The sequence below is a fragment of the Pleurodeles waltl genome, chromosome 8 (assembly GCF_031143425.1).
Source record: "Pleurodeles waltl isolate 20211129_DDA chromosome 8, aPleWal1.hap1.20221129, whole genome shotgun sequence".
Taxonomy (NCBI): domain Eukaryota; kingdom Metazoa; phylum Chordata; class Amphibia; order Caudata; family Salamandridae; genus Pleurodeles; species Pleurodeles waltl.
Window position 1 is genome coordinate 33733368 of NC_090447.1, and position 20450 is coordinate 33753817.

A 20450-nucleotide genomic window follows, 5' to 3' on the forward strand; every position below is an offset into this window, starting at 1 on the left:
AAAGTCATGCCTGAGATCACTGCCCACAGAAAAAGTGGGTGAAATAAGTCAAATTGTATCAGACTTCTAGATGACAGCAGATGAACAACATGTTAATCTCTAACAGTTCAAGGGTGCATGAGTTACCTGAAGATAACAACATGATGGCCACGCGAGTGTGTGAGCGAAGGCCCAGTCTTGTATTTGATGTTGTTTTGGAGCTCTGTGAAGATTGTAACTGGGCCTCAATAGAGCTGCAAGTTCACAACTGGGAGAAGGCAAAAAAGGCCACACTTGAACAAGTAAATAGCCTGTCCTCTAGTGTATGTGATTCTTTGTCTTCTGGGATATTCCATTCACCGGCAAAGTCAGCACAAGACGTCAGCTGTTGGCGTCAGTCTTTGGAGTCCACAAATGTGCCCATCCCTCTCCTTATTTGTTGATGCAGCACACTGCTTATGGTTTAAGCAGTGACTAGGAGGCAGGAAAACCCACTCCAGCTATCTCCTGCATCACTCTTTGTCCTTCTTGGGAGCAGCACACCAATGTTGATTAAGCAGAAATTGGGGAGGCATCACACAACTCCTCTACTTCACGATTTCCACACTGGTTTGCACTTGTAGGCTTCCACTTGGTCACTGTGGCTGTGTTCCTCTGGCAGTGTCCTCCTCTGAGAGTATTTTCCACTTGCCTCTCTCAGACCAGAGGGCCCTTGATACAGAGGCCCACAGCACCTACTGAAGATGCTTACAAACTTTGCAAGTATTTCTTCCTGACCTAGTGAACACTGACTGCCAGTGACCCTAGCCCTGGATCTCAGTAATTCCTCTGGTTCTCTGTAAAGTACCACCTCTTTGGTGAGCAAGAAATCTGGAATCAAGTGAGGAAGCCTCAATGCCACTTTTATAGTCACGCTACATGCTACAGGCGGGGTCCTGGAACTAGTCAGAAGTAGTTTCAAAATTAGTGCATCATCCTTCTGCTGAGGAGTTACAGTCTAAGCACAATCACGCATGGAGAACATTTGCACCTGGCTTCAATGTTATGTTATGGTGATCTGTGAAGCACATTTAACGGAAAGGAGTCTAGGCGGGCTTCTTGAAGAGCCAGGTTTTGAGGATTCTTTTTCCAGACCAGGATGTTGAGCAATTGGTGATGGGAGAGTGGGAGCTTGTTCCACTTTTTTGCATCCAAGCATGATAAAGCTGCTGTAGTGCGCACAACGTGAGGGGCGCTAGTTAGGAAGAGGCTGGTTGAACATAGGACACGGGTCAGATGATGAAAAGTGAACTTTAGTTTAAGGTATGAAGATCCTTTCTTGAGTAAAGCTTTATGGGAGAAGCAGAGAGCTCTAAATAGGACTTGTTTCTTCATTGGGCACCAGAGAATGCTTCTTAAGTTGATCAGTGATGGGATACCAGGCTGGAACATTAAGAACAAGTCTTGCAGCCGTGTTGTGAACAACTTGAAGCAGGTGGATCAGGTGTTTGGAGACACCCATGTGAAAGGCATTTCCAGAGTGTAATCGCAAGGCGATACGTGCCTGAACTACAGTTTTCCAATTGGCAATGCAAAGCCACAACTACACTTTTCAAAGTATTTGGTGCAAGGGTGCCTGTGTTGGCGCAAACCAGCCCATTGTGCGCCAGCACAGGGGAAAGACAGGAATGCACCATATCGCCTTAAATACGGCACATTCCTGTCCTTTTGTTGCGTTGCACTGCGTCACATTCTCATTATTAGGCCCAGAATTTACACATAGCACACATGGCACCACAATCCTAATAATGGCATTTATACCAGTGACCTATTCACTATATTCATGTGTGCCGATAACACTCCCTCCCTCGTCCCAGCAAAAAACTGAAGTGTTCAATGGTCTTTCGCATGCCTGTTATTTGGAAATGGACCTGCTGGCCTCACAGTCACCCACTTGCATTCTTCATGGGGTCACAATACCCTTGCAAACACCATTCACTTAGGAACCTCACTGCAGGATCTGAGCACATCATGGGGGTGGAAATGTACCTGAGTGAGGCAGGAATGCAGTTCACTCTTCAAGAACAGAAAAAATGTCTGCCCTGTACTGCAGATCTGGAAAACAACATGCGGCCACCACCGGCACGTGATTACGTCCCGCGACATTATCCTTCTTGTAGGAAGGCAAGCCGCATGTTTGGTGTGCTCCTTTAGACCCTTCATATTCCCTAGGCCTCTGAGTGCATGCATGACACAGATATGGTTTACTCAGGGCAGTCGCACATGGCTGGACACACATACATGGGACATTCCTGTCCCAACACAGGGTCTTCCCAAAGAGCCTTTGTCTGGGTAAGAAATGATACAGGTGGCGAAGGTTATTAACACATTCTGGTGCCCCTTTGCTTGAGGTCACCAGGATGGTATGTGTATTTTTGCACACAGTGATGGGTTTCTTAATTAGACCATGTGTTCTAAGCATGTGTACAGGTGTTTGATGTGTCACAACGGATGGAGAAACATCACAGAGCACCAGCAATAGCACTGCAATCTATGCATTTGGCATGCAATATTTATTATACAAGTAGTAAGTGCTCAAAGCAAAGCTTCTAGCACATTGTCCTAGATGCAACCCCCAAGAGCATGCCAGATGCTGTGTCACATATGACTCTGCCAGGTCTGTCATCCATAATTCACATGATGCCCCTGCAGTGCACACTGGTTGGGCGCCTCACCTTATTTTCATCTTATTTACCCAGGCGTAGAATGGCACCGATCCTGCCATGGTTTGGCATTTCTGAATGAACTCTGGTAGGAGACATGAAATGGACGAGACCTCTCTCCTGATCCGTACTCGTGCAAAGGCCGCAGCGAGCTTAGTCCGATGGCTGTGAGCGAGAAAGAGAGGGTACGTTAATGCACATGAAGTCATTCTCCTTCTCCACCAGCGTAGCCACTGCTGGGCTTTCTCTCCTTCTCTACACACATGAATCTCTTACATGAAAGGTGATGTTTCTGCTGAGACTCCAGTTTTGAGTTTGGCTGAAAAGGTCACCTGCCTTTGCCAATTTAGCAATCTGTGGGTCACCTGGATTGAGTGCCATTGCAACCTTCATATTAACAGGCTATGGTGCCTACAAAGTAATATAGTGACATGCAAAGAGTATGGGTAACAGTGGATATCTTTCCACCCCCGAAGGTATTTAGGTGTACTGCAACATTCTATAATTAAATTTAAGTTCTTTTTAAAGACGCTGGACCCTCATCCATCAATGCTTCATCATAGGGTCCATTCCATTCCTTGCCTTGGATAAGATATTTATTTTCTAAGTTGGGCTCCTAAGTAGGAGCTCTCTGTAGACATCTTGGTGGATCCTTAGGGGCTTAGTTATGAGAGCCTTGCATCACATTTGCACCATGCAAAGTGGTACGTGCGTGGCACAATGTTTTGAGTCAGATTTTTTAAGCCAATTTGCGTGGCTTTGAGTGGCTTCAGAAATCTGGAGTAATGCGAGGCAGCACAATCCAGTGTCTCATCTTACTCTGCGTAAGGGAAGCGTTCCATGGGCGTTGCGGCTGGTATTCCCATGCAACTCCTATGGGTTTTGACACATTCTCAAATTTACAAGAATTTGTGAACCTGTCAAAACCTTACGCCTCCCCAGGGCAGTTGTAATGAGGAGCAATATCTTGTTTTTCCTCTATGTGTGCTGCATCTTGCAGCACACATAGAAAGAGGAAAACGCCTCGATGGATGGTTTCTGTGCAGGAAGGTGTCCCTTCCTGCACAGAAACAATCCTGCCAACAACACAGGCACCCTTTCACAATGGTGCAAGGTTGCATGCATTGACTCTAGGTTGCCAGTGCAGGAGGAAAGGACAGGATTGCACCATATTGGATAAATATGGTGCATTGCTGCCCATTCACTTTGACGTAGGGTAGCGCAGCAAGGTGACTTGGCCCTACGCCACATCCCCATAAACAAAGGCCTTAGTCTGTAAGTGGACACGTCTTACTGGTGATGGATTCTGTGTTAGTACGAGACCCAACCCATATAGAGTGTGTTTCAGGGAACTTCAGGGACCTCTGCATCTAGTCTTAAGGTTACCTAGTGGTAAAGCGGTCTCTTTTATTGCAGTCTCCATATGGTAAGGTTAAAAACTAATTTAACGCTGCAGTATTATCCCCTGTATTTGTATTCTTCTTGACACATTTCTGAGTCCAAGAGGCCATCCAAGGTCTGTAGCCTTCTTCAGCCTCCTGCCTATATTTGAAGGTGTTTCTTACAGGGGTATCCGAGAAGGTGTCTATTGGATTGAGAAGGAAAACTAAACCAGTATTTAACTATCTGGTTCCTTGTTCTGCTCCCTAGTGCAAGAGTAACGTGGCCCCAAATAGGAAAATATCATTTCAGTGGGTAATTCCTATAACTCAACCAGGCGACTTACCTAAGAATTCACCAAGACCCTCCCTAGTACAGCCTGAAAGCTCCGGTACCGCTGGGGGTTGAGCTGCTGCTCCTGCATACATGCCAAGAGACCCGACGCTGGAAGGAAACCCCGGGGTATATTTATGAAAGGCTTGTATTGCTGGACCATCACTTTTTGTGATGCTCCCGCGACGCAAACCTCTCAACCATATCAATGAGGCCACACGAAGCCACTTTGCGTAGCTTTCAATGGCCGTATAGCTATGGAGTACGGTAAGGCAGCACAAGTTGCTGGGTTTCCTTACTTTGCACCAGGGAGGCATTTCATGGCGTTGCAGTGGTTTTTCCCACACAACAACCATGGATTTTGATGCTGCCCCCAATTTACAAGATCACATAAACCCGTAGGAGGGGCAGCAGGCTGACTTGATTTACTCAACAACTAAGGATTCATTTTTGACCGCAAGATGTCTAGACAGCTTACCAGTCATGGACCGGTGACAGAGCTCAATATACCAAGGAAACAGCAGAAGTGTCTATAGCTGCAAAGCTGTCCCTCGTGCCACCAAATGTCCAGAAATAGGGCCAGATTTATCAAACTTTCTTACAGCGCACTACAGCAAACCACCTTTCTGTGCTGCGCTGCATGAAAGGGTAAGGGCAGGAAGGCGCCAAATCTAACAATACGTAGCGCATTGCTTTCCTTTCCTTGCAGTGGTGCCCTTTTGGTGCCTAGCGACAACGCAGGAACCCTTTGCGTCATGGTGCAAGGGTATCTGTGTTGCAGGCAGGATTATTATTGTGCAGGAAGGGACACCTTTCCGTACAAAACCAATTCTCAGATGCATTTTCCTCTTTCTACATGTGATGCAGAATGGAGCACACATAGAAAGAGAGAAAAACAAGGATAAATACACCTTCCCTTGGGATGGGAAGCCTTCTGATGCATTCTCAGGTTTACCAATCTGGGAATGCCCCAAAATTCTTGGGTGGATGCGTGGGAACATCCATGTTCCACCCATGGAAGGCCTCCCTGGAGCACAGTGATGCAAGACAGTGATTTGCGGTGCCTTGCGTTACCCCAGATTTATCAAGCCACTCAAGGTGGCCTTCCATGGCTTGATAAATCGAAGGTTACTGTTGCGTCACCCTTGCGCCACCTTGCGTGGGTGAGGGCGTCGCCACACTATGATAAATATGCCCCATAATCTCTGCCCTTCCACTGAGTGGCACAGGTAATACACAGCTCAGCTGTTGCGGTCACTGCTGTAGGGGAGGCGAAGGGCGGGCTTACAGACCGCATGGAGCAGAGGAGTATGGGGCACCCCCACAGCGGAGCTCCTGACTCCACAGCTATTCATTTTAGAAACATTGAAAGGGCCTCCTGCCCAGTCACTATGAGGTGTGCTCCCTTGCGGCTGCAGTCCGAACCTGATTAATTATATCTCTTAATTTCAGCAACAGTCGTTGCTAATTTCAGTAGGATGATTAAGTGAACTATAACTATAAGGGTAGGACTAGGCCTGGGTGAAATTGAAATCATGCCAGCATAATTTGCATAATTGTGGGGTTTTCTATTTATGTTAGTTATGCAAAGTTCTTGAAATTACCTCTTAATGCTATTTTGCATAATTATGTGCCATCTGCAGTAAAAATCTACCCCGAATGCACAGGCACAGTAGATACTGTTGCAGTGCTTTTGTTTAAATGCGTCCTTGTGCCAGAAACTGAGGCATGGACACATGTTTCAATAAAATATAACATGAAATGACAGATTAGCATTTTATGTAATCACACGAAATTTCTTATACTTTTGCCATATCATATACTTAAGGAAAAGTAAATTACATGAAATTCCCAAATCCCCAGATGCCCTAGGCCAGGCATCTCCATTGAGTAGCTTGTGAGCTACCGGTAGCTCCACAACTGCCTCTAAGTGGCTCTCCACTGTGCAGCCCAGCCTACTAATTCAGAAGCCTTTCCTAGGTTGAATAACTATATGTATAACAAAATTAAAAATTGCATGTTTGAGAAGATAATGTGTGTATTTTCAAAATTGATAAGCTGATGTTTGGTGAAAAACTGTTGAATTTCCAAAATGAACTGAAAGCTGTTATTTGTGAGATAAATCATGTGGAGGGAGGTATTACTCACATTATTACCTTGGTGTCAGAGGAATTGCATCTAAGGCTGTTATGCATTACCTATCTAGAAGCATTCCAAACTGATAATGCTTTTTTTGCTTTAGTGCCTGCAACCCTGTCACATGCACTGATGTGATCATTGCTGACAGGCTTGATTGCTATTTCATCAGTGACATTAATAGCTCAGGATGATTTTCATTGAACATAAGTAGCTCTTATAACAGAAAAGGTTGGAAACCCCTTCCCTCGGCATTTCCAAATTATTACACAGACTTCATGGGAGTCCTCCTAGTGTTGGAAAAGGCAAGGGTCTCCAACACTCTTGCTGCAGCTCAGAGCCTGGTGCCTTGCCTGGAAAACATAAATACAAGAAGGATCTCTTCACTGCCAGCTTTCAGGTCAGGTTTAGGTGTTACCAGGTTACTATGGTGTGTGTGGTAATTACTGCTACTACTCAACTACCATTACTGCACATACTGAAATTAATATTATCAAGCTCCTGCAGTTTTCCCCAGACACACTTCAGCAGCTCAAACCTGACAGTATTTACCAGGGAAAAATGCCAGGTAGTTATCAGGACATGCAGATTTTGGTGATCAAACTCTGTCATTCTGGATTATCGGGGGGCAAACTCATAATTGGGTGCTGGTTATCTCGCCCAATATATTTAGGCCCAACGGCAGATCTCATTGGGTGCGATGTCCAAATACGAGCCACTCGTAGTGAGGGACCTAGTGAGGCAGCCTGAGGGATGTGTGGAGGGAATCTGGTGCACCTCTGCTAGATAGTCTGAGACATGCTCCTTGAGGAGAGGAGGGGGCTGCCATGTGGTGAACCAGTTACGTGTTTGGAGGCTTTCTGTTGCATATTTAATAACAATTTAATTTGTGGAAACTCAAGCCCTCATTACGAGTGTGGCGGTCTCAAGACGACACACTCACAATGGCAGATGTGCCACGGTCCGACCGCCGACACTGCCAGGTTGCCGCCTGTCGACAGCCTGGCGGTCTCGGCGGTCGCAATCTGCCAGGGCAGTGCTGCAAGCAGCGCTGCCCTGGGGATTATGAGTCCCCTTTCCACCAGCCTTTGCATGGCGGTCTCACCGCCATCCAAAGGCTGGTGGAAAGGGGGTGTCGGGGTCCCATTGGGCCCCTGCACTGCCCATGCCCGTGGTGCCCCCATGGACAGCCCCATCGCACATTCCACTTCCGGAATTATGGGCAGTGAAATGTGCGACTTGTGCTGTCACACCCGCACCACAACATTGCCGCCGCCACCTCGATTACGAGCCGGCGTCAATGTTGAGGTGAGTTTTCCGCTGGGCCAGTGGGTGGAAATGCTGTTTTCGCCTGCTGGACCAGCGGAAAACTCCTAATAGGGCGGGCAAAAGACCTCCATTACTGGCGGTCTTTTGCCTGCAGCGGCTTTGGCAGTCCTGTGAAAGGACTGCTGAAGTCGGAATGAGGCCCTCAGTTACGCACTTCAGGCAAAGACTTAACATTGGGGGAGGGGCTAATTATCTGAGGTGGTATGTTTAGCATCATTTAGCTACATTCCCATGCATATTTGGGAGCCTGTCTACATTTCTGGGTGATGTTCTCATACATATTTTCAAAGGTAGTTTGATGGATATTTGTGTGATGTTCGGATGCATATCCTGGGCTCACCCTTGTGAGGGTCACTGGAATTATGCAGCAGGGGAGGACCAAATTATGCTGCAGGGTTGACTAAACTATGTAGCAACATAAGGCACATTTTGTGATAGTATTCATTATTGTTAGTTTTTTCATCTTAATACTGTCTAAGCAAAGTGTTAACCCCCTCAGTTCCAGTGTAGTGCACAAACTCAGCAATAAGCAAGAGAAGGGTGACTAGTCAACCTTTGCGAAAGGCCTACCGCTGTGCGACAAAATACGTTGTTGAGTTTTCAGTAACTTTTGATCCATTTGACCTAGAAACAATATTTTTGTTGAAATCTGCAGATTATGCAGGAAAGGAGGCAAATGTTGCAAACCATAAATATGCAGAAAATGTCGCATCTGCAAAATTGGATGAATCCAGTGTCCCTGACCTTAGTGCATTTTAAGGAAACATTGCTGCACAATTGGGATATCGGGATGCCTTTTGTGAGTTCATTTTGCTACACTGGGATGGATGGCCTGCAGCGTGAACGGTTGTATATGGGCCTAATGTTATGGATACAAAAAGGAAATGTCTTTATGTTTATATCATTGTTTTTAACGTGGATGTAATATTAGATGCAAATCGCATTCAATTGTGTGTTTGTGAATAAATACAGACTGTAAATATTTTTTATATATACTTAGAGTATTTGTCGGTTTGTTCGGACATATATGGTTTCGAATTGTTTGTGCATTTTCATCATTTCCCAACAAGTAGAACAATCTCCAATTGTCTATAAAAAGGTTTGTTAGCACGAAAGGGAATTCTGTTTTAGTTTTGTTGTATATTAAACCTGTCCCTTGAATAGGGTGTCTCTCTTCCTCTTCGGTTGCATACTTATACGTGTTACTAATGGACCTGCATGTTTAAGATATGCATGCATATTGAGACATGCACATAGATGCATTCCTAGCAGAGACATACATACTTGGACATGTTACAATGTACCGGCCTCTCAAGATATACATAAACTGGTTCTAACATACATGCATTCTTAGCTGTGACATACATACTTAACATGATAAAAAATACATGCATATTTATATCCACATAGAGATATTACGATATATGTGCATTCTTAGCTGTGACATACATACTTGGACATGTTACAATGTACATGCCTCTCAAGACATACATAAACTTGTTCTAATATACATGCATTCTTAGTTGGGACACACATACCTAAACATGTTAAGATATACATGCATATCCATATGTACATAGACATATTAGGATATATATGCATTCTTAGATGTGACATACATACTTATTCATGCTGTTTTATACATCCATTTTTAGATGCGAGACATATATTAATGTTAAAATATAAAGGCGTATTAACACATCCATACTAAGACATTTTCCTACAGAAATGTTACATGAATAAACATGTAATCATACATAGACATCCGTAGCTGGGACATACACCCTTGGACACGTTGAAGCACATGGGACCTGACCTCATCACATGGATTGGTGACACAGACCCCCTGCTCTGTGCGGACACGTATGTAATGATTCTTCCAACAAGCTCCCCGGTGCATCATGTCTGCCAGAAGCCCTGTACCATGATGACAGACCAGGGTATGGACTTACTTGTAGATGGCATTCGCCACTTCCGTCACCTCCTTGCCCGCTTCCTCCTCGGACCCCAAGAAGGGGAGTAAAGTGAACTTGCATTTGTGGAACTCGTAGAGTAAAACCAGCACCAAGGGCGTCAGGTCTTCAGGCTGCAGGGGAGGAGAGAGAGAGTGACAACAGACTTCATCTTCACTGCTGATGGAATCCTCAAGAGATTCACAAGCGCGAGAACGGAGGATTCACCCAACGGAGCTAGAGCGCTAGACTGGCCTGGGGAAAAGACAAGAGGTATCCTGTGTACTCCTACAATAAACTATGGAATACTGAGATAAAAAAAAAATCAACAATTATTCACAGACAGAAGGTACAAGGAGTGGCGTCACCCATTTGTGTCTGGCAAAAGAAAACCTTCAAGTTACCCTTGGATTTCCTTGCAGCAGGGGTATCCCCAAATAAGTTGCCAGGAACGTACCCACTTTAATAAAACACCACAAGACCTTGAGCTTTGCCTTTCCCAGCTGGCTGTGAGCACCAGCGGCATTTCTCTTTCCACCAGACGTATCACTGTGGGTTTCTTGCTATGTGATGTGTGCCTCCGCCTGAAAATAGTGCATTGTCGACCCTTCAGGATTTCAAGGTGAAGCAGCTACTAAGAGTCCAGACAGACAGAGGAAGGGAAAAGTCTGGAAAGCTCTTAATACCTAGAGGTCTGGAGAGCCATCTGCTAGTAAGTTTGCAACTTTAAACTTGTCTATGTTGTAAATAAAAAACTTGGTTACCCCACATGCAGAAACAGAATCTGATCACTCGCTTAGATTTACAAGCCTTTGCAGGTTTCTTTTCTCAAGTGCTGAGCTTGAGACGCGCAGGAAACAGGTTACGCACCAAGACCCTTATTTATGGGGTTTTGGTGTAGGGCAGCGCTGCAAGTCATTTTACAGTGCTGCCCTGTGCCAATGTGAAATGCCAGAAATGCACTGTATCAGACCTGCCAACTTCCCAAAGACCTCAGAGTGTGAGGAGGGGGCGGGGATTGGAGGGGGAATGGCCTTGTGCCAAAAAGCACCTAAGAGACATTTGTGCCCCCACCCAGGCCCCAAACCCCCTCCTCAAAATAAAAACACAAAAAGCTGGCTGAGGATGCTGCCGGTGTCCTGGGGTGTTTTCACATCCATTAATGGGCATCAGCAGTTAAATGTCTCTGAAAATGAGCTGAAAACCACTGTTTACAGTGGATTTCAGCTTGTTTTCCCTGCCACCATCTGATATTGGCCCCTCACGGGAGACTGTGTGAGGGCAGCAAATATCGTGTGTCACAAGGTGGCACTGTGTGAGTTGCCAGGTGTGCTGTATTTATGCAATATGGTGCATTCCTGTCGTTTCCCCCTTCACTGGCGCCGTTGTGGCAGTCTAGTGCCAATGTAGGCACCCGTGCACCATGGTGCAAGGGTGCCTGCTTTGCATCCAGGATTGTTTTTGTATAGGAAGGGGTATCTTCCTGCACAAACACAACCCCAAGAAGAATTTTCCTCTTTCTATGCGTGCTACAGAATGCACTACACATGGAAAGAGGAAAAAACGAGGAGAAAATAAAAATATTTCTTCTCGTTACACCTCTGCCACTTTCCCCAGGTTTACCTGATTAAGTAAATCTGGGGCTGCATCAAAACCCTTGGGGGTTGTGTGGGAAAACCCACTGCGACGCTCATGGAATACCCTCCTGCCACAGTGTAAGGCAATGCAGTGACCTGCACCGATTTGCCTTCCTCCATATCTATGAAGCATGAAAAGCTATGCAAAAAACTCACCCCATAATGCTTTGCAGGGCATTACTTTTCCAAAACATTTTTGCTCCTAACTCAGCCTGTGGTGGTCGTAGGACAATGGGACCAACTTCAAAACACTTTGTCTACATCATCTCTGTGTCCCCATACTAGGTTAGTGTGGGACCCCAAAATAATAACCTCTGCCACCATTCAGTGTCTTTTAAGCGTTATCAACGCTAGAACCTTTGTTTTACAGCTGGGAAAAGTTTTGTTTAAAAGGCCTTGTTTGTATTATCATTGCACTACACCTAGTAGCCCCAAAACCGTCATCTAGGGGCTAAGTATATGGTTACACTGCATTACTTTCTCCTGTTTTTTTTCATGAGTTATGCCCTCTAGATGCTGACAATATGGTTACATGATCATGTTTCTTACAAATGATATTTTTGGTATGATGCCCTCTAGGGGCTGTTTTGAGCATTACAGTCTAATATCAAAACTTTATTTCTGATAAAGGTTTATATGATAATTGTATATGTTTTAATAATCTCTCCTTATTATAATTATGACCATGATTCAGGCCAACTTAATATCCTTATTACACTATGACTGGTTGAACACTCTTGACATGTTTAGTATGCTAAATGACAACATTTAAATGTTTTGCTGCAGACAGAGGAAGAAGGTAAATGGAAATGATTTAGCTATATGTAGGACTACTGGAATTATATTGCAGGAAAAGACGAAATTATGAGGCAGGATTGACCAATTTATGTGGCAAGAAAAGTCCAGTTATTTACAATGCCTATAGCTCTAACTCAAGCAAGTGTGAGACCTATTGCATTGCAAATGTTTGTTACTAAATTAGACTTGACAGCCAAAAAACAGAGACCGAGAACCATAGGAGGGCCACAGTCTTCCCATTTGTGCACCACTTGCTGTTACCACGCTCTCCCCTTATGGTATTAACACAATAAGTCTTTGAAACTTATCAATCTCACATTATTAATTAAAGGCATTCTATGTTCCTTTGGAGTTACACCAACCCCTGTTTACTAAGCCACTTATCACTGCACAATCAGAATTTTATACAAAAAGCATTATGTACTCAAACCACAAAGGTTGCCAGCTCTACACACAAACGCAGCCCTCTTGTTACTGCCCATTTACTCCTTCTGATCTCCCCCTGATAAGTCACGTGCATCTGATACAAGTAGTAACTCACAGGCTGGCTGCGCCTCAACATTGTAGCTGCATTGAATGAATCCAGGCAAAGCGAAGAGCTGGCCAGAGCTGTAGAGAGCGGAACAGTCAATGTTGGAAGCAAGGATTGACAAAGCAACGCGCTGGAGATGGCGGAACTGTCCATAAAGGAACCCAGGCTTGACCAAGCAACGCGCTGGAGATGGCGGAACAGTCAATGTTGGAAGCAAGGCTTGACCAAGCAACGCGCTGGAGATGGCGGAACAGTCAATGTTGGAAGCAAGGATTGACAAAGCAACGCGCTTGAGATGGCGGAACTGTCCATAAAGGAAGCCAGGCTTGACCAAGCAACGCGCTGGAGATGGCAGAACTGTCAATAAAAGAAGCAAGGCTTGACCAAGCAACGCGCTGAAGATGGCAGAACTGTCAATAAAAGAAGCAAGGCTTGACCAAGCAACGCGCTGGAGATGGCAGAACTGTCAATAAAAGAAGCAAGGCTTGACCAAGCAACGCGCTGGAGATGGCAGAACTGTCAATAAAAGAAGCAAGGCTTGACCAAGCAACGCGCTGGAGATGGCGGAACAGTCAATGTTGGAAGCAAGGATTGACAAAGCAACGCGCTGGAGATGGCGGAACTGTCCATAAAGGAAGCCAGGCTTGACCAAGCAACGCGCTGGAGATGGCAGAACTGTCAATAAAAGAAGCAAGGCTTGACCAAGCAACGCGCTGAAGATGGCAGAACTGTCAATAAAAGAAGCAAGGCTTGACCAAGCAACGCGCTGGAGATGGCAGAACTGTCAATAAAAGAAGCAAGGCTTGACCAAGCAACGCGCTGGAGATGGCGGAACAGTCAATGTTGGAAGCAAGGATTGACAAAGCAACGCGCTGGAGATGGCGGAACTGTCCATAAAGGAAGCAAGGCTTGACCAAGCAACGCGCTGAAGATGGCAGAACTGTCAATAAAAGAAGCAAGGCTTGACCAAGCAACGCGCTGGAGATGGCGGAACTGTCCATAAAGGAGGCAAGGCTTGACCAAGCAACGCGCTGGAGATGGCCGAACTGTCCATAAAGGAAGCAAGGCTTGACCAAGCAACGCGCTGGAGATGGCGGAACTGTCCATAAAGGAAGCAAGGCTTGACCAAGCAACGCGCACAATGGCTTGTGTAGTAGTGATGGAGGTCTGGCTGCGCAGAGATTTAACTCTCCTTGTACCTGTGATGGATGCAACAATAATCATGATACACTGTTCCAAAAGAAAGTGACAGGAGAAAGAACACAAGGGAGTCCTAATTCTAGGAGCAAGAGTCCTCACACACCCAACTGGGTGTCATGCTTCAACCTCGGATATGCTCCTCGTCAGACCGGCGCTGCAATGTCTGCCGGGCACCCCCCATTGGGGGGGCTCTTTGCCAGGGATCTTTTCTTGATGACACCAAGACCCCAAGAGTGAGTTTGGAAGAACAAGGGAAAAAAGGAGAGACACACTAGAAGCTCAAATTGGCTCAAGACCCAAACCTAAGGGTAACAATTTTATTAATCCATGGAGGGTGAAGGCCAAGATTAAAAACAATTAGGAGAGTGAAATACAGATAATGATCAATCACTCTCTACCACAATTATTGGGAAAAGTGAGGTAAGGGACTACCAGACCATCCCTGGAAAAGGGTCAACGTGATTTGCATCTCTATGGTCCAACTGGATCCCGTGACACTTCTTCAGGACCAAATGGATATATACTTCTCCTCTTTCAAATTGAATAGACTCCTTTAACCTGAAACTGTCAGTTACAATGTCTCCAGTCACTTACACTTGTCCGGTGTAACTCGAACGTGCTATTCCTAAATGTCGCCCATCCCTGTTGAGGAACGTGCTTCATGTGACAGCGTAGGCCTAAGGCCGGGTGCAAAAATGTTGTGATGCTCCTGGACCTGGACGGGTAACCTACCCCTGGCCGCACTCCCGAATCAATTCTGTGATGGATGGCCAACAATAGGTGGCTTAATGTGAACCAAGGCAAAAAACTAGTCTGCGGGTTGAACTACTGAATAGCAACACCAATAACGTAATGGCACAAGGACAGAATACCAGGAGACAAAGTATTGAAAGGCAAGAGCGGATAGGGAAGTACAGATTTACCATTCTTAACTGCACATCTACGTACCTTGAAGATGTATGTACCAGGAGGATTGACTACATTTTGCAGCGTAATGCGAGGTATTATTACTTTATCATTTTGTCATTTTTTACACATTAAAATTATCTGGAAAAATGTTTTACTAATACGCAGCTGAAAGGTGATGGGCCTTCCACTGTGCAGCAACGTGTGACCACATTTTCTGTAACTTTCGATCTGTTTAAGATGGCTTTTTGTTAAAGCCTGTCAATTATGCAACAGATGGATGGATTATGTGGCAAATGTGACAAATCAATAAATTACACATAAAATGCTGCAGAATCATCTAATTCCAGTGGCCCTCACTGCAACGCATTTCTGTCTCGTGATGTGACACAATGAGAGAACTTGTTGGGAGAGCATAAATGCAGAGTCACCGGTGCCCCAAGTGGGGTGCACGTTATTCAAGTTCCTTCTATCTCTTTATATTGGCGGGCACTGCCTTCTGCGGGCACCTCGCGAGATCGAGAGTAGGCAGGACAGCGGCAGAAGATGCTGCTACCGTGGCATCGGTGCCAGTGCGCTTCTCCGTATAGAAGGCACTGCGCTGCTGCTTCACAGTCTCTACCTGCATTGCATTAGTCAAACCTGACAAGTCTTTTTACTTGTGAAGAGTCAAAGCTTTGCTATTGCCAGTGTTTTTTTTCCTGCCTTAACCAGGGTCACTGCAATTATACAACTCCGCAGTATTCTGCATAATTATGGATTTATCACATTTGTCACATAAACCATCATCTGCTGCATAATTTGCAGATTTTATCAAAAAATAGTTTTTAGCTCAAAAGGCGTAAAAGTTCCTAAAACTGCAGTCACGTGCGTTGCTGCACAGCGGAAGGCCCATCGCAAAGGGTAAATAATCACCTTTCAGTTTCCTATTCCTGCATTTTGGTGTTAAACTGGTACTAACGAGGTGTAACCTTTGCCAAGACAGTGCTAAAGTATAAAAATTTGAAAATAAAGTAGTAATAGCATCACAAAATGTGCGCATTACACAGTGTAATTTTCCTTTAATTGCCACATAATTTAGTCAGTCCTGCAGCAGAATTTGATTTTCCCCAGCCACATAATTCCAGAGGCCCCAGTGATAAATTAGGAATAGCAGAAAGAAAATAAAACCAACCACTACTGAGATATATATCCTGCTTGTATGTTCATTTTTACTTATTTTTCTTGAAAGGCAAAGTCTTTTACACTGGTTTTATCTCTTAATTACTGTGTCACGGGAGCATGTGGTCTCCATATAGTGTGGAGTGGGGGACTCATTTTCTCTTTCTATTTACACTTGCACAGTGTAATAGCAGTCATTCCCTGTGACTTCACTCCTGCCTCCATGCACTCATGGTAGCCCAAGGCATTGGCATTTTACATGAAAGCTGCACATTTAAGCCTTGACAGTGAGGCTGTTGTCCTGTGTTATTTTTACATTAAGTAAAAGAAGAAAATATTATTTTCTACTTATAAATGGGCCTTGGGTGGACCAAAGGACTATTATGGGAGGGCCTGGCCCACCTGGGCTACTCTCTAGAACCGTGCCTGATCCTCACACTCGCCATCCATCCTCACACTCACCCATCCTCACACTCGCCCATCCATCCTTGCACTCGCCCATCCATCCTCACACTCGCCCACCCATCCTCACACTCGCCCACCCATCCTCACACTCGCCCACCCATCCTCACACTCGCCCATCCATCCTCTCACTCGCCCACCCATCCTCTCACTCGCCATCCATCCTCTCACTCGCCCATCCATCCTCTCATGCGTCCATCCATCCTCACACTCGCCCATCCTCACACTCGCCCATCCCCACACTTGCCAATCCATCCTCACACTCGCCCATCCATCCTCACACTCGCCCATCCATCCTCACTCACCCATCCTCACACTCACCCATCCATCCTCACGCTCACCCATCCATCCTCACACTCACTCATCCTCACACTCACCCATCCTCACATTTGCCAATCCATCCACACACTCACCCATCCTCGCACTCACCCATCCTCACACTCACCCATCCTCACACTCACACTTGCCAATCCATCCACTTGCCAATCCATCCACACACTCACCCATCCTCACACTCACCCATCCATCCTCGTACTCGCCCATCCATCCTCACACTCGCCCATCCATCCTCACACTCGCCCATCCATCCTCACACTCACCCATCCATCCTCACACTTGCCAATCCTCACACTTGCCAATCCATCCACACACTCACCTATCCTCGCACTCACCCATCCTCGCACTCACCCATCTTCTGGCTCTCATTCATGCAGCCATCAGTCCTCTTCATGGACATTCATGACACATCCTCACACTTTCACTCTGTCATCAGTTCACTCATCCATCTTCATACTAATTCATCCATGCACAACAAATGCATGAATTTACAGAAAACCCAGACTTTTCTCTCGGTTTATCTTCTAAATGATTAAGGGCCTGAGATAGAGTCTGGAGGACGGTTTACTCCATCACAAATGTGACGGATATCCCGTCCACCATGTTATGATGCCCATCGGATATAATGAGCTCGTAATACGGCAGACGGGATATCCATCACGGTTGTGACGGAGTAACGCCCTCCGCCAAAGTCTAGATCAGGCCCTGAGTTCTAATTTTAGTTCTGAGGGATGAGAGAATGAAACACACGTTTTCATGTTCAAAAAAGAACTCACACTAGAGATTTGGGGATCTTGGTTTCAGGAGGCAAAAACAGACTCTGAAATAGGTTTCCTTCTTTTGCCAGTGGTTACAATATTCTAATAAAAATGTAGTTTTGTTGCAAATACTGACACAAATATGCAGTTAGCATGAACTTAATCTGCAAAGGATCATTTAGCAACAGATATTTTTTTCAAAATTTAGAAAGGCCATTTCATTTCTTAAAGTACAAGCTTAATCTTTTTTGAAGGTCTAATATTATGAACGAGCTTGAGAAAGGGTGGATTTGCTAATGAAAGAGTTACAGCGGTTCTTTTTTTTTTTTTTTAAGAGAACCGGAATTCACAATACAAAATGGAAACGAGTGATTTTGGAGTTTATAAAAGTTGAGATTGTTAATTCAAATGTTATTCTGGTCTTTAACACATTTTACAAAGTTATCATGGTTTAAATTTCAATGCAAGAAAGAAAAAATAACACCAAAGTGTGCAATATAATACCTTCTGTATTTGTCTAATCTGCCCGAATTCTGAAGTTTCCAGTCTTGTTACATTCACAGTTATTTAGCCAAGTAGGTGGGGGCGTCAGCGAAGGATGTCCTTGAAGGGTGCAGTATTTCGGTTCTAGTGAAGTTGGCTACTACCAGGAGTATACCTGAGTCAATCTGGTAGCACATGGTATGCTTCTATACACGTGTATATAGATACACTGTATACTATCCCGGGAGTATAAAGATCCCTGTGAGCCTCCCCACTCTTCACCACTGCACAGTTTTAGCGCCCTCCCCCCCCCCCCAGATGTTTAAAGGCGGCCATACATCAGCTTAGTAGCTCTCCTCAGTGATGTAACAAAACGTGAGGGGGCCCTCCGCGCTCACATAAGTCCTCCAGCATGGGTAAGACTTGAGGGACCCCTGCACTGTGGGGGTGCAGGGTCCAGTGTTACACCCCTGGCTCTCCCCTGTACTGATTCCACTGGCTGAGCCTCTTTCCTGAGACCTGGAGCACTTACAAAGGATAAGACCTCATCACCGTGTCCTTGCACAGCAAGGAGTGCAAGCGTGCTATGTTCTTGTTTAACTTTGCTTTCTCTTTTGCCACCACACCAAGAGTGGTCCCAGGATGCTGTAGGAAATATTGTGTTACATTCAGTTGTACGTTTCAATGTGAGAAATCCTAGACCTCCACCTTTTGTTGAAGTTTTTTAATGTTTTTAAAGTGTGAGGCCCTGATGCAAAGTTAAGTCAGTCTGCCACCAACGCGTCTCCTCCTTGAGTGAGTTCAGGTGAGTCAGTGTGAAGGTATCCATGGAAGGAGTCATGTGCATGCATGTCGCTGCCACTCCCAGCTGGAACCCCAACCTACCGCCGGATACTTACCGTCCCTTCCGGTCATCAACTGGTCATATGCCAAAAAGGCCAACTTACCAGTTTGGAGGAGGCGAGGAATCCGCTGTCAATCAATACGTCTTCCAGGATGTCCTGATCTGCAGAAAGAACATGGCGCAGGTTAGACACAAAGGCATTTTGTGCTGGATCTTCAACCAGTTGTGTGCAGAACTTGTGACAAACAATGTTGGTATTGAATTAAAGTTTCTCAACCATCAAAGGCCACAACATCTCGGTGTTCTCATCATGCACATTTTCTAATGATCTGGGGACGGGTCTAGATTGACTTTGCGGCTACAAGGGCTTACTTCACTCCACAGAGGCCTCCTAAAAAAGACCCCCTTTTCCATCCCACCTTTACCTATTTCTCCATCCGCTTGCAAGCAGATCCTTGCAGAGTGAGGACAGGCCACCCACATCCACACAATGCAGAACGCAAACACAGCTTTGTAGCGCCTCGTGACTTTGATGATTGATCCTTCATCAGGTCCCAAAGACCCAGAGCATAGTGTGTGTGGACTTGGAATGACTCTCGGAGCTAAACATATACCGCGTTTGCTGAGTAAACACCTTTTTTTCTGAAAAAGGATCCAGAAATAGATACATTTCCAATAACTGTATTTATTGGCCAAGAGCTGTTTTTTAGCTGCATAGATATGCTTGTGTACGATGCCTTTGCTGGTTTTAGCCAGTGGGGCTTGCACCCCTATGTTAAGTTTGGTCATTGTTGGCCTGTGCCTTACTCTCCCATTGAATAACAACCTGGGGTTCCCTGAACTTTGGCGAACTTTGCTACTGTGAATCAGACCCTTCAACGTTTGGGTGCAATGTTCAATGCCTTTATAATGTGCCCTTTGTCCTGGTGTTGTAGAGGTGCAAGGTCACATGAAGCATTTCTAGTGCATCACTGTTGGTGATTGGGCGGCTGCTGTGTTATCCAGAAGGATGGGGTTTCTCTCTGAATGCCTTGAACTGAAGGTCTAGTTCTGAGCACCTGAAAAGAAGCTTCTACAACTGCTCATGAAAACTTTAAAGCACAAATGATATCCAGCTTATGTGGTGCTCCACTGACTGCTGGTGTGTGGAACGTATGGTGATTTCACCATCACAAATTGTCATTTGTGCAGCACTTCTAGAAGAAATTAATTGTTTGTGGTAATTATGAGTAGTGGCTGCAAAATGGGGGTTCACTTGTTTAACTAGATTCATAGTCTTGCTTTTTCTTATAATTCTGCGATCTCTACAGACAAGCGCTATTCAAACAAGGCCTAATGATGTGTGGACTGCGGCTAAAAAAATGCTCATCTAAATGTATGACCATGATGCTATGTTTTGGCTACTGGTGACCCAATCAAAATACAGCATTTTGGTATTTCTACAACAGTATAATTTATGATGGTGAATAAACTACGCTGAAGTTGATGCAAACAAATCCAGCAAATTAAGGCCTGCCACAGT

The 20450-nt window shown here is 45.2% G+C and overlaps 1 protein-coding gene across 2 annotated transcripts in view; it reads right to left on the reverse strand.

The window, feature by feature from the left end:
• The window catches only part of LOC138249690 (putative methyltransferase NSUN7), a 73022-nt gene that overhangs the window by 43898 nt on the left and 8674 nt on the right, over positions 1-20450 (reverse strand). Inside the window, exons 2-4 of one of the 2 annotated variants that reach the window (XM_069203668.1) lie at positions 19032-19090; positions 9812-9945; positions 2694-2846 (exon numbers count right to left, since the gene is read on the reverse strand). In XM_069203668.1, coding sequence (XP_069059769.1) covers positions 2694-2846; positions 9812-9945; positions 19032-19090 — 346 coding nt within the window. The remainder of the gene's footprint in view (positions 1-2693; positions 2847-9811; positions 9946-19031; positions 19091-20450) is intronic. The other variant, XM_069203669.1, reaches the window with a different exon arrangement.